The sequence below is a fragment of the Thalassophryne amazonica genome, chromosome 19 (assembly GCF_902500255.1).
Source record: "Thalassophryne amazonica chromosome 19, fThaAma1.1, whole genome shotgun sequence".
Taxonomy (NCBI): domain Eukaryota; kingdom Metazoa; phylum Chordata; class Actinopteri; order Batrachoidiformes; family Batrachoididae; genus Thalassophryne; species Thalassophryne amazonica.
Window position 1 is genome coordinate 72175826 of NC_047121.1, and position 13462 is coordinate 72189287.

General features: G+C 40.3%; 1 protein-coding gene across 3 annotated transcripts; it reads right to left on the reverse strand.

The window, feature by feature from the left end:
* Positions 1-443: 443 nt before the first annotated feature.
* LOC117500759 (heterogeneous nuclear ribonucleoprotein Q-like) lies at positions 444-12991 on the reverse strand. 3 transcript variants are annotated; one of them, XM_034159531.1, is made up of 12 exons: positions 12837-12991; positions 11214-11373; positions 10168-10286; positions 9781-9888; positions 9459-9572; positions 9061-9237; positions 8685-8820; positions 8346-8551; positions 3597-3746; positions 3383-3504; positions 2960-3285; positions 444-1946 (listed from the first exon to the last, which is right to left on the reverse strand). In XM_034159531.1, the coding sequence occupies exons 2-12, from the start codon at positions 11359-11361 to the stop codon at positions 1921-1923; spliced, it is 1632 nt and encodes a 543-aa protein (XP_034015422.1). In that variant the 5' UTR covers positions 11362-11373; positions 12837-12991; the 3' UTR covers positions 444-1920. The 3 variants fall into 3 exon arrangements, with proteins under 3 accessions (XP_034015422.1, XP_034015421.1, XP_034015424.1); XM_034159530.1 differs by having other exon boundaries at positions 444-1949; XM_034159533.1 differs by lacking the exon at positions 11214-11373 and having other exon boundaries at positions 444-1949; positions 12837-12976.
* Between the last annotated feature and the right edge of the window lie 471 nt (positions 12992-13462).

The window sequence follows — 13462 nt, forward strand, 5'->3', positions numbered from 1 at the left end:
ATTCAGTGGATTGTTTTCATTTTTGGTAGCCACTTGCTTTATTATTGAGATGCAGTTTGGTCAAGCATTTCAGTACCAAAGTGTAACTGTTGTCAGCAATTAACTTGAGACTATCAGATGTGGTTAACAACGACCAAATAGAGGCGCTGATTTTAAAATCCTAAACCCCAGAACTCCGTGAAATTCAATCTCAGAGAAATGAGAAGGGTGTAGCAACATGGGAAGTAATAAGTGTGTCAATTCAGTGCAGGTCAAGAGCAATCAAAAGCATCTTAACACTATTTGAAGGTAAAGTGCAAAGTTGACTGAAGACGGCTGCATCACCAAAGCTCATTCACCAACTGTTCACCACCTGCAGTATCAAACTGACAATTGGGACCAAAAAAATATTTTAGAACAATTCCTCAATCCTGGAATATTTCAACCAAAGAGTAAGACACAGATAAAAATCAAAAACTTTATTACAAAAATAAGTTACACTCACCTCCATTTTACAGTATAAAACAATTTATTTGCAGGAATGCAAAAAACGTTGGCCACCAACAATAGTTTAAAACTGCTAGCATTTTTTTTTCCAAAAGGTGGTTGTTAATGAGTTATCGAGGGAGTTAACTGTATAGAAAACTGGGATTGAATAGCAGTTTCCTTGTTGCTATACGTGGAAATAGAAATCATTCACTGCAGTATCCCTTTACCACTGTACAGCTGATCCCTCGCCAAACCAGAGCAGCTCACGTTAGGCACACGTGTTCACTGGCTGGGAAAATATGGCAATTCAGTCAACCATCAAGATACAGGCAAAACACCTCCTACACGTTAACCGTCTCTGGAGCCGGGATCAAGCGAGACTGCATGATTACGACTGATTAAGTACATCTATATCATTCTGACAACATATCCTCATCAATATAAAACCAGATGCACTGGAATATTACAGTGGCAAAAAAAAGGGACACTGCAGGGCATTTTTTTAAGGTTTTAATTTTTTTTTTTTAATCAAAGGCAGTTAGATGCCTGATGTTGAAGCCTTTACAAAAGTAACATTTTATCCCAAAAAAAAAAGAAAAAAAAAAGAACTATACAACCTGTAACTACATACTCTGAAGAAGCAAGGCAGCTAATTCAGTTCAAAATAGGATAAAAGCAGGGCTTGTTCAGACTCATCATATGAGATCATTTTGCATGCCCAGTTTGACTGTTTGCAGTGTCAGTGCTCCAGCTAAAATGACTATATTACATTAAGTACATCGTTTTTGCACTGCAGCTCTTGTGCATATCTTGTAAGCAAACAAGCCCTGCTTTCATCAATATAGTTTCCCTATTTACAGTACAGGCCGGGTAGTTTAGTCCTCTGTACTGAGGTAGTCAACCAACCCTTTAAAGACAAGTTCTTAAAAGAACCACTTTCCTGGAATGCCTGACTTATTCATACCAGGTGGGTACACCCTAAAAACCTGCAAAAGTTCTCTTTCAAACATCCAGATCAAATGATTAACATGGATATTCCAACAATAAAAATTGCAATTAGCACAAAAATATACAATAGCATCAAGCTCTTTCGAGCCACTTCAAACCTAAGAAACTTAAAAAGTGCAAATTCCTTTAATAATTACTTTTTTTTTTAAATGGCATATTTAGGGACAGGGAAGAGGTGGATTGTTAGGGCAATACATGGTAGCTGGTCTGGAGACAAGGGGCTCAGGGCAGACACAAGTGGGAGGCAGGTATTAAGAATCTTATCTTCTTTATAAAGGTGGCAGTTGGGGGGTAAAAAAAAAAAAATAACCAAGCACACGGAAGGGGAGATGCTTCTTCTGTAAGGCTGGAATATCATTAGACCTTTACGTCACACTCTGTGTCAACATCCATTGCAGCTTATGGTGTAACCCCACACATCAAGTCAGTACCCACTCTGGCAGGTCAGGACCGCCCTCGGCCTCGTTTCCCTGCTGGACCAATGAGAAGACAATTAGTGCAGAATTTAGAGGATGATCCCCCCCCCACACACACACAAGATTTACTGAATTCCCACAGGTATTTAGATTTGAGGTAGAGTTGCCATAATATCTGCTGTGGCAAATTTCTGCTGTCAAAGCGATCACCTAATTACCTCAAGAATAATTTAAAAATTTACAAAAGTCCTGTGAGAGATTACTATAACAGCAAGCAGGTGAACCTTTGACACCAGATCCTTTTACTTTGCATAGCCCTGCCAAATATGCAAGTCCTGTGAACATGGTAAATGACCCCTTACATCTGACCTAATTAAAGAAAAATAAGACAGCACCAGTACTGAGCCAAGCAGCAGTTTTTGTCATGATACTGACTGCATCTAAAAAGGCCCAAGAGATCAGTAATGATCTGAAATGAAGCAGGCCAGCCCCATCAGTACACTGTGCACAATTTGGTTTTCCCCACTTCAAAATGGCATGTTATTACACTGCTACAGGTCTGTGAAACATAAACTCAATATAGCCAAGTATTGTATTTTTCTCTCTAGACAATTTACTTTTCCACACCACCTTAAATATAAAGTGTCCTTAAATCCATGTAATCACTACAACTTCCACACCTGTAGATGTCACTGTAGGGCTGGTAGGCTGGCTGCCGACCCTTACTCAGCACCTGTGACTTCCAGCAGGATTTCAAGAGAATGGCACAAAACATAGGTGGTGCATTGTCATTTTTAAAGCAGGAGTGTAGCCCACTTTGGTTTTACAACCAAAACTGGGAGTAATGCAAGTGCTGTTTGCAAACTTTGGTCTGATGAAAAACCCCAACTTCAGGCATATGCTAATCATATAATCCCGGACACATGACAGAGTGCTCAATATTTACGAAGATGATGGAAGAGGTATACACTCCTATTTTTTTTATTTAAATGTTTAAATTTGCAGTATGTCACGTATCAATACCCAGCCCTATCAACGGACAATTGTAGTGGTCTCATTTTATTTACCTCTGCTCACCACAGGGCCTGCTCGTTGGGAATACCCGACTCGACCTCTTGGTGTGATGGTACCGCGACCTCTGGTCTGATTAGCACTGTTGCGGACTCCTCCCCTCGCCCCTCGTCCCCTTCCAGACCCCTGAAAGTCATCATAGCCGTAGTACGGGTCCTCATAACCTCCCCGGTAGTTATGATACTCATATCCATAGTAATCATAATAGTCTTCATATCCATAGTAATCAGGAGCATAGGAATAACCACCCCGTCCTCCTCGCCCTCGACCTCTTGTAGGTGGAGGCACATGAGGAGGCCCATAGTAGTAGTATTCATCAAACCTAAGAGAGAAGGGATTTGTCAACAATCATGTTCACACGGAAAAGATAAATTAAATGTTTTGACCGTTTTGCTAACTTAAGATTTCTCTCCTCGTACATGTGTGTTTTAGCGGCTTGTCTTAGGGCTTTGCGCTCTTTGCGCTTCTGGTCAGGGGGCTTGGCAAAGACTATTTCAATTTGCTCTCCTTCAAGGTCTTTTCCATTTAGATCAGTCAAAGCCTGTGAAATTGATCAAAATAACATTTTATAATGAGCTCTTGCAATAACTAAAGAGCAAATATTCTTTGGACAGTGTCAAGACTTTTCTGTACCTTCACAGCACTCTCTCTTTCCTCAAAGTGGATAAAAGCATAGTCTTTCAATTTCTTCACTCGTTCCAACTTGCCAAACTGACTGAAGGTCTTTTCAAGTATCTCTTCTGTAACGGTGCTTGCCAAGTTCCTCACAAATAGCACCTTGACCTGGAAATGGAAACAAAGCTTGCAGTTTTCTTAACACTTTGAGAATAAATAGGTACAGTGCATCTGGAAAGTATTCACAGCGCTTCACCTTTTCCATATTACATGTTACATTACAGCCTTAATCCAAAATGGAGTAAATTAATTTTTCCCCTCAAAATTCTACTTGCAACACCCCATAATGACGTTTTTTTTAATTTGTAAAATTTATTTATACACACACACACACACTAATAAATCACATATACACAAGTATTCACCAGTGGTGGGCACAGTTCATCTAATTTGATAACCGCTAATTAGCAAAGCTAACTTTGTTAGATGAGCTTTTCAGCTAACTTCGAAAACCATTAGCGCACCAATTAGCTTCTACTAAACTTAGTTCCACTCATTTTTAGCCCGATAACATTTCTTTGCTGGCATAGTGAGTAAAGCCAAACAGTCAAAAACTTTTAGAAACTCTAAAATCATACATATTGGTTACTGTCTTATGTGTTTTGCAGCAGACAGCTATGAGGAGCTGAGCTCAACCAGCAGAAGGGTTCGGGCTGCCAGACTGGTAGGGGGGGGAAAAAAAAAAAAGTCATTACATTTAACATACAGTGCCCCAGACTGTAGCAGAAGACATCTAAAAGGTAAAGCCGTTTTGACTTATAAACCAAATTAATTCCAGACAGTTTATTGAAATTAATGTCACCTCTATCGTTTTTACAAAGTGAAACTATCATGCCTATCTTTTAGTTTTAAAGTAATGCGCTAATTCTGAAGGTTTGAGTATTAACAGAAACAGATGCCATAAGGCATTATGGGAAAATAAGACTCCTCATCACTGGTTAGTTGGTTTATTTATTTGTAAAAAACACACAAGTGTACTATAACGTGTTGGTTTTTACAAATAAATGTGTAATTTGTAAATGTCATTTTTTCATTTGAGAAAAAAAAAATTGAAAAACTGAAAATTCTGTTCAAGTGTGATTCAGTGCAACAAATGGCAAAATAAGAAAATGCATCTACTGGATGGCAGTGTGAATAATACCAACCAACACGGTTGCCATTTGTTGGGCTGAATCACACTTGAACAGAATTTCAGTTTTCCAAATGCCTTTTTTAATGAAAAGGAGGACATATTTGCAAATACACCTTTGTAAAAACCAACACACACGTTACAGTAACTTGTGTGTTGTTTTTTACAAATAAATAAGCCAACCAACCAGTGATGTGAGGAGTCTCATTTTTACATAATGCCTTTTGGCATCTCTGTGTTAAAGCTCAAACCTTCCGAATTAGCACATTACTTTAAAACTAAAACATACGTGCGATATTTTCACTTTGCAAAAACAGAGTTGACAATGTCAATGAACTGTCTGGAATTAGTTTTGTTTATGAATCAAAACCATAAGTGAAAACTGCCTTTCTTTTGCTGTCTCCTGCTACACGTCGGTACTGTTCCATGTTGAAAATGACCCTCACAGCAGTGGGCAGGGTGCCAAAGACAAACGCGCTCATTGTGATTGCCTTTTATTTGACTCAGAAGTGTCAGTGGTGCTTAAACTCAAAACTGGCTTGTCTGTAGTTGACAGTGTACCAGAGTCAATACTAAAAGTTGGTGGTCAACTGTAGCTTCCACTAATTTTTTTTGCGGTTTAGCAGTTTAAAAGTTAACTTTTCAGTTAGAGGATATCAAAGCTAACTTTTTGGTTAGCTGTGCCCACCACTGGTATTCACACCCTTTACTCAATACTTTGTTGATGCACCTTTGGCAGCAATTACAGCCTCAGGTCTTCTTGAATATGATACCACAAGCTTGGTGTACCTATCTTAGGCAGTTTTGTCCATTCGTCTGCAGCACCACTCAAGCTCCATTAGCTTGGATGGGGAGTGTCGGTGCACAGCCATTTTGACATCTCATGTTCAAATCAGATTCAGGTCTGGGCTCTGGCAGGGTCACTCAAGGACATTCACAGAGTTGTCCTGAAGCCAGTCCTTTGATATCTTGTCTGTGTGCTTAGGGTCACTGTCCTGCTGGAAGATGAATCGTCACCTCAGTCTGAGGTCAAGGGTCATTGTCCTGCCAGGATGTCTGTACATTGCTGAATTCATCTTTCCCCTCAATCCTGACTCATCTCCCAGTTCCTGGCACTGAAAAACATCCCCATAGCATGATGCTGCCGCCACCAGGCTTCACTGTAGGGATGGTGTCCAGCATTCATGCTAAAGAGTTCAATCTTTTGGCACATCAGACCAGAGCATTTTGTTTCTCATGGTCAGTCCTTCAGGTGCCTTTTGGCAAACTCCAGGCAGGCTGCCATGTGCCTTTTACTAAAGAGTAGCTTCCTTCTGGGCAGTCTACCGTACAGGTCTGATTAATGGGTTGCTGCAGAGATGATTGTCCTTCTGGAAGGTTCTCTCTCCACAAAGGAATGCTGGAGCTCTGACAGAGTGACCATTGGGTTCTTGGTCACCTCAATGACTAAGGCCCTTCTCCCCCGACTGCTCAGTTTAGACTGGTGGCCAGTTTTAGGAAGAGTCCTGGTGGATCTAAACTTTTTCCATTTACTAATGATGGAGGCCACTGTGCTCATTGGGACCTCCAAAGCAGCAGAAATGTTTCTGTACCCTGAGACAATCCTGTCTTGGAGGTCTACAGACAAGGCGTAAACAGTGATGACATTGGCCCGGGGGGGGGGGGGGGGGGCTTTTTTCACATTGGGGGTGCTGCAGCTAGTCGGGGTGGGGGGTTCTTAGGGAAATACTACATGCAATTTGGTACAATCTGATGCAATTAAGCTAAATGAGAGCTATTTCTCAGTCCCATTTTGTCACTCATTTTAGTCATAAGTATTTTCCCCACGGTGTTATATGGATTAGAATGTGTTATTACCATTTTATAAATCACATTAGACTGTTACTGTTCTCTCTCTACATTTGTCTTCAGCAATTTGTGCTTTTACAACTGATAATGTCTTAACATGAACAAAAATAAAATTTGACACAAGCTGCAACTTTTGTTCATTAAGTTACCAATATCACATTTGGGTTTAAATGTGATTGTTATTCTCTCATATGAATGGGGAAACAGTTACATCACAAAACATACAGACTGGGGACATATTAGAAGAGAATCTACAAACAGAAAAACATGTTATCAATTTGGATGAAAATGCAGGGGTAATGAAAAAAACAAATATTAATGTACCAAAAACTGTTGATTGATATGGCAGACAACACGCAACACATAAAACAGCAATAGGAAATGGAGCTAAATGTCATTTTAGAGGATGCTGTTTGGAGGGATATTTGCTCTGGTTGCCATAGGGGAGTGGGCAGTCAAAGATGGAAGGAGTTTGATTGGAAGATGAAAATTAGATTTTTCAGAACACCATTGAAGTCCTTCCACTTCAAAGTAAATGTCAATGACAAATGCTGGAGAAATTGTGGATTTGTGGGTGACCAAACACACATCTTCTGGGACTGTCCCAACATACAGAACTACTGGAAAAATATTAAAAACAATGTGGAGAATCTAATGAAAGTGAGCATCTCTCTGGACCCTATTACTTTCTTATTGGATGTTTTTCCAGACAACTTTTCTCAGGATCAACAATTTCTGCTTCACCTTCTTTTGATGACCGCAAGAAAATGATCGCAATTTATTGGTTGAAACCGGAATCTCCCACAGTTGAACAATGGACTCAAGAAAAAAAAAAAAAGTCAAACATGTATATGATGGGTTGGCTGACAGCTCAACTTCACTTAAAGGCTCCGTCTTCGATAGAAGATGGGGGCCGGTTATTGACTTTATTAAATAAAGCATAAGCCTACACCTTTGTTTTTGATTTTTAATTGTATGTATTTTTTTTATGTGATGCCCAGTCTCAGGACAATGTTAAAGTTATTGTCTTTGAAATAACAAAGACAAATAAATAAATGGGACACACAACAACACATCTTTCCGTCCATTGATGACGTTAGCATTTCTGGGATACAACTTACATGTTGCACAAAACAACGCACAAATGTTTTTACATCAATATTTTGCTTTTACTGCATGTTAAATGTTTATTATATTTTCCTCCAATTGGTTATTTCATGCCCATGTAACAGAAGAAACCATAAAGTGTAGATTTAGCAGGCTAGAGTTTGCATTGAGACAGTTTGAAGTAAATACTTACCAAAGACGGATTTTGAAGCATGATAGAAAAATCATAGACTTACCGGGAGTGTTAGCTTTTCTGTATAAACAATGATTAAAAATAAATAGAGTCGCTATTTTGCCCCCCCCCCCCCCAAAAAAAAACAGAACTCCAGAGATCTCGTCACTGAATAAAATGAATTTCATCCATTTTGGAAAAAGGCTATAACATAAAATGTGGAAAAAATGAAGCGCTGTGAATACTTTCCAGATGCACCGTAACCCAAATCCATGCCCATGCAGGACTGCCAACATTACAAAAAATAAAAAATTACAAACGGCAATACCAATTTTCAAGATTTATTCAGTGACCACCGACTGGGGTGTTTCTGCCAAGTTATTTTTATTAATGTGCATATTCACTTTACAATAAAAACGCAACTGGTACGTAGCACAGCTCAGTGCCTTACCTTCGCCATCACCTCCGGATCAGGGTCCTCGATGGGATCTGCCCACTCCACAGTCACCACATTCCCCCACACCTTCACTTTGCCGCTCATTAGCCGTCGTCGGGCCTGAGCTGCTGTCTTGTGGTCTTCGTATTCAAGGAAGCAAAAGCCTCGATTCTTCTTCTTATCATCTGGCTGGTGGTACAATATGACATCATTTAGACCCTCTGTGGAAATAAACAGAAAATGGGGAAGCAGGAGAATGTTAAACAGTGTTACAGGCAGAACCATCTGAGTTAGCGAAAATAGATGAATAAATAAACAATACACTAAATATGAAACGGAACGATGCCAACTAACCTGTGACCTTTGCAAATTCTTCAACAATCTGGTCTTTTGTTTTGCTCTTAGGGATGGAGCCAACAAACAGTCTATTATTTGCCACAGAGATGCAAACACCAATGTGTTTACCTGGTCGAATTTCATTGTTATTGCACTGCAAAAGAGTATAAAATGGTGTAAGCAGAAAAAAGTTAATAATACAATGACACCTGTTTAAGTCTATAAAACAGATTATTCACCAATAGACATTAAAATAACTGCACACTTAATTATTCTGAGGATAATGTACTCTGCTTAAACACCCTTTGCTCGTTCAGCTAAAATCTAGGCTACTAGTTGCATTTCATTCAAACAGGTGATCTTGGTGCTCATAAATGCTGCAGAATTAACATACCAATTTGACAGCTTGTTGTGCAGCTTCTTTAGTGCAGAAAGTGACAAAGGCATAACCTCTGTTCAGGCCACTGAGGGGATCCATCATCAGACGTAAGTCCCAGATAGGGCCTGCTTTCTCAAACAGCGGAACCAACTCATCTTCAAATAGATCTCGTGGAATTTTGCCAACAAAGATCTGGCATTTCAGAGGAAAGATTAAGTACATGAGAGCAAGTTTTATATTTATTATGAGTTCCAGATATTAAAGGTGTTTGTGTTAAACTCTTACTGTAACCATGGTTATGACAACATTAAAAACACAAATATAAAATAGATCTTCACCACACTAAATGGAAAGCCATAGTCAATTGGATGATGCTATGAGGGCAAGAATCAAGAACAGAATGGTAAAACTACCTCTGTACCAACTGTCGGCTGTGCCCCAGAGTGGGCGGACTCTGGTGGTGGACCCCCATACTTCCTCTGGCCTGTTGTGACATCAAGTGTGTAGCCAGTCCTATCCAGCAAGGCCTGCTCATCAGAAAGCAGCAAAAACAACAAAAAAAAACATAAATCACAGACTAAATGAACCAATACTACACTGAAGGGTTCATATTTAAAGCAATTCCACCACGTCGAATTAAAGTATATTTTCGTCTAAAAAAAAAAAAAAACAAACAAAAAAACTATTTAGTAAAGTTTAAAGCACAGATTTATTAAATAAAATATTAGTTCTCACTTTGATTTTGGCTTCATCTGGTCCTTTGCTGGTGTCTGACACTTTGGTCCCTTGTTTCTCTCTCTGTCTGTATGTCTTCATCACACCACAAATGAAGGCACTTTTGTTCTATGGGAGACCACACACACCACATTTTTTTTCAATCAAAAATCATTATAACAAATTGTCATTCTTGGCTTGACGCAAAAGTTGAATGTGGCTCATGACAGCACAGTCTATCCTGTGGATGAGATTATCTACAGCTGTGAAATCACATTACAACTATATAATGACAACCTACTTGAAAACTATGATACCACAATATGCTGCAAGGATTACACTTGCGTACATATGACTAGAAATTAACTGTTAAAAAGGTATACAACAAACTAACTCCTCTATGCATACCTGAACATGTGAGAGGTCGCTGTCCTTAAACTGCAAAAGGACCTGCAGAGCACCTTCTTCGTTGAATTCTTTCAGAGCCTCAATTGCTCGATCATCTAAGTCACTATGTGACACCAAGCCTGTAGAGGGAGAGCAGATAAACGACAACAATGAGCACATACATCTAGAAAAATTACTTAAAGAACAACTTAAAGCTTATGTGAGACATGTTGCAAAACATGTATTTCAAATCATGTACTTAAAAAAAAAAAAAAAAAAAAAAGGGGAGAGGACCAACAGAAACACTACATTTAGGGATGAACAATACAGAGCTAATCAAGTGGACCTGCATTAGGCAGTCAAGCTGCACGTGATTCTTCAGCCACCATGTTTCTGCAAAACTAATCACAACAATGTGACAATGCAACTTGATATCCAAGTCTCTACTCTATAGCTGGGAGTTTCTATTGAGCCTGTCTGCAGTCTCTTCCATGAAGGGCCGTCACCTGTCCCAGGCAAGTACACATCAGACAGCTGCCACCATTGTTTTCCATTACAGTCCCATCTGGTCGAAAAACGAGACAAGTTCTTCTCTAGATTTAACTGCCCAAACAGATCATGAAGTGACCCCCAAAATTTGATAGTGCTGCTCAACCCTGTGACACCTCTGAGAGAACTAACAACAATAAGATAAAATTGCATCACATTTATACGCATTCTTCTCTGTGCGTAAGTGTCATATGATGAGGCAAAATTTGAAAGATCAAGAGACTGGACAGGCTCACTGAGATACTCCCAGGGAGAAGACAACAAACTCGCCCAGACACCAGTGCACATGCAACCATATTGGGAATCCATATGCCAGAATCATTTACACAGCAATGTTTAATTTGCTGTTTTGTAGCACTGCAGTACCCATTTTGGTAGGAAACCACAAAAAGTTGCTTCAGCATCCCAATTCCCCCATTCAAAAAGGTAATAAATGACAGTGCATGCAAGAAATTCAAAACCAAAATAAAACAAATGTTTGCATATTTAAATATGCAAGGTTATTCACCATTGCTTACCTGCTATGTAAATTTCATCTAGTTTTTCAGCAACTTTCTGTGGTAAACCAGCTTCTAATAAAGTCTGGAAGTGCTCAGAATGGGTAACTGCAGCAGAGGTGTCCATTGGGTCTTCTGGACCATTTCCATTAATATGTTCTGTGGCCATGTCTCCAGAAATCTGTGTAAATGCAATGAGCCAAATTAATCCTGGGTCAAGGGCAATACTTGGGATTTGTTCAGGAGAGTGTAAAGTCTCAAGAGTTATCAGCAAAGCAAAGGGAAGAGTTGGAATTTTCACAATATTGGATACAGAATCATTTAGTGCAGATCATCACCGCATAGGGGATGCCAACGTGTGTAACCAGGTTGTTCTTAACACACAGAGACTTTGCACTATACTAACTTAGCACTTGGTTCTCAGGTTAAAGGAAGCAGCTCAGAAACCTGCACAGACAGAACAAATTGACAACTGCGTGAAGGGAAAATATAAAAATGCACAAACAAACTGCAATACAAGCAAAGGCTTCCAAGCCTGTGCAAGTGAAGCAAGATCCACAGAGGCTAAAGCTGCATGTCAGCTTTCTCTCTGGATGCACAAACGTCTCTTAAATGAAATGTTATCTCACTTTATCATTGCACACTACACGTGTTCCACCCGTGAGACTGACCAGACAAGCAGTTACCTTTAGCATAGTTTATGGCAGCGTATGCCGTGATCCGTTGAAACTACGATTATCACTATAACAATCACTCGTGTGTAAGGACTGATGCACAGCGGGAACACAAGTGCTGTGTTCACACTGATCACCAAAGCTAGCGTCAGCAAAACGTGGATGCTATCTTCTGAACGACTGTGCTAATATTAGCTTAACATCGTGCAAACGCTTATATGTCAAGATTTTATATAAATATAAAAGATGTGTGTTTTCTTTGAGATTAGACAGTAACTCTATGCATGAACTCAATTTGGGGCCTGTAGCCTTATAGCCCCCTCGTAATATTAACGTTAGCTTTATTTAGCGGGGAAGGACCGACTTGCACACGTTGAAGCTACCTAGCTAGCTAGCTAACGTTACGGCGACCGTGCTTGCACGGACAATAACATGACAGGCCTTTATCGGTTTTGTTTTGTTTTTCTCCTGTGAATGCATTTACATTTTTATTGTCCAGTATACACAGGGGGGCGGAAGGCATGCGGGCTCAACAGCAACCGCACACTCGTGGTAGCCCGTCAGCTAACCTAGCCCGCGTTAGCGCCCGATGACAATGAGGACGTCAACTCCACGATCTGTCAAAATGAGCTAGCTCAAACTAGCATGCTAATTCGAAGGGAATTTCAATGAGCCCATTGTTGTAACGCCGACTTGACAGCGAGCGTGTTGATTTTTAGCTGCAACTCATCTTTAAACATGCCTTTGAACAACTGGTTAGGTTTTGTAAAAACACGCGTGTCCGATGAGTTGCCTCGTTAGCGCGCCGCCACATAGGAAGAGTCCATTTTCAAAAAGCCGGGTCTGGAGAACTCGTTCCCAAAATCCACCACCAGTTTCCACATTGTTTGAAACACCGCCGCGCCGCTCCGACTTTTTACACATCGATTAAGCCGCAAAGCACGTGACCGGCTAGCAGCGAACGCCCTACCTTGCCGCTGGTTCACCAAGTCGCACGGTGCTGATTAATTAGGAAGATAAATGTGATATTTAAAAGACAGAAAAATTATAAAACTCCCGGCACTGATCCGGCTTCAGTCATTCACTCTTGATGATGTAAAATGGCTGCCACGTTCACGCCTCGAGTTTTGTCTCGTCGGTGGGGTTTCTCGGACGCCGCTGCACGGGCTTTGCTTCAGAGCGGCATCAGAAACTGCTACGCCAAGATAAATTAATGTCTTTCTTTATTCTCTCTCACACACACATGCGCGAGTTGGCCCGTCAAAGCATTTAAACGCCCTGACACGACACCAAAACCTGAACTGAAACGTTTAAGTTTCAATGAAATGACGTCAGAGCGTAGTCAAGTTCGCAAATCGCTTGCAAAACACCCCTCGTCTGAGAAAAGCTGCTTCAAAGTGCTTTAAATCAGGATAAATGAGGTTCGTTTGACGCAATTGCAGGAAAGCGAAAATCAACAAGGATGAGGAATGTTGGAAGAACATGTGGAGGCAAATGAGGTCGTACAGTGGGACTAGAATGGCACACGTTAAAAGTAAATGCCTCTGCCAGCAGAGCTATAAGGGCAGTGGCCAATGTCGCCAAGAGACGAATAAG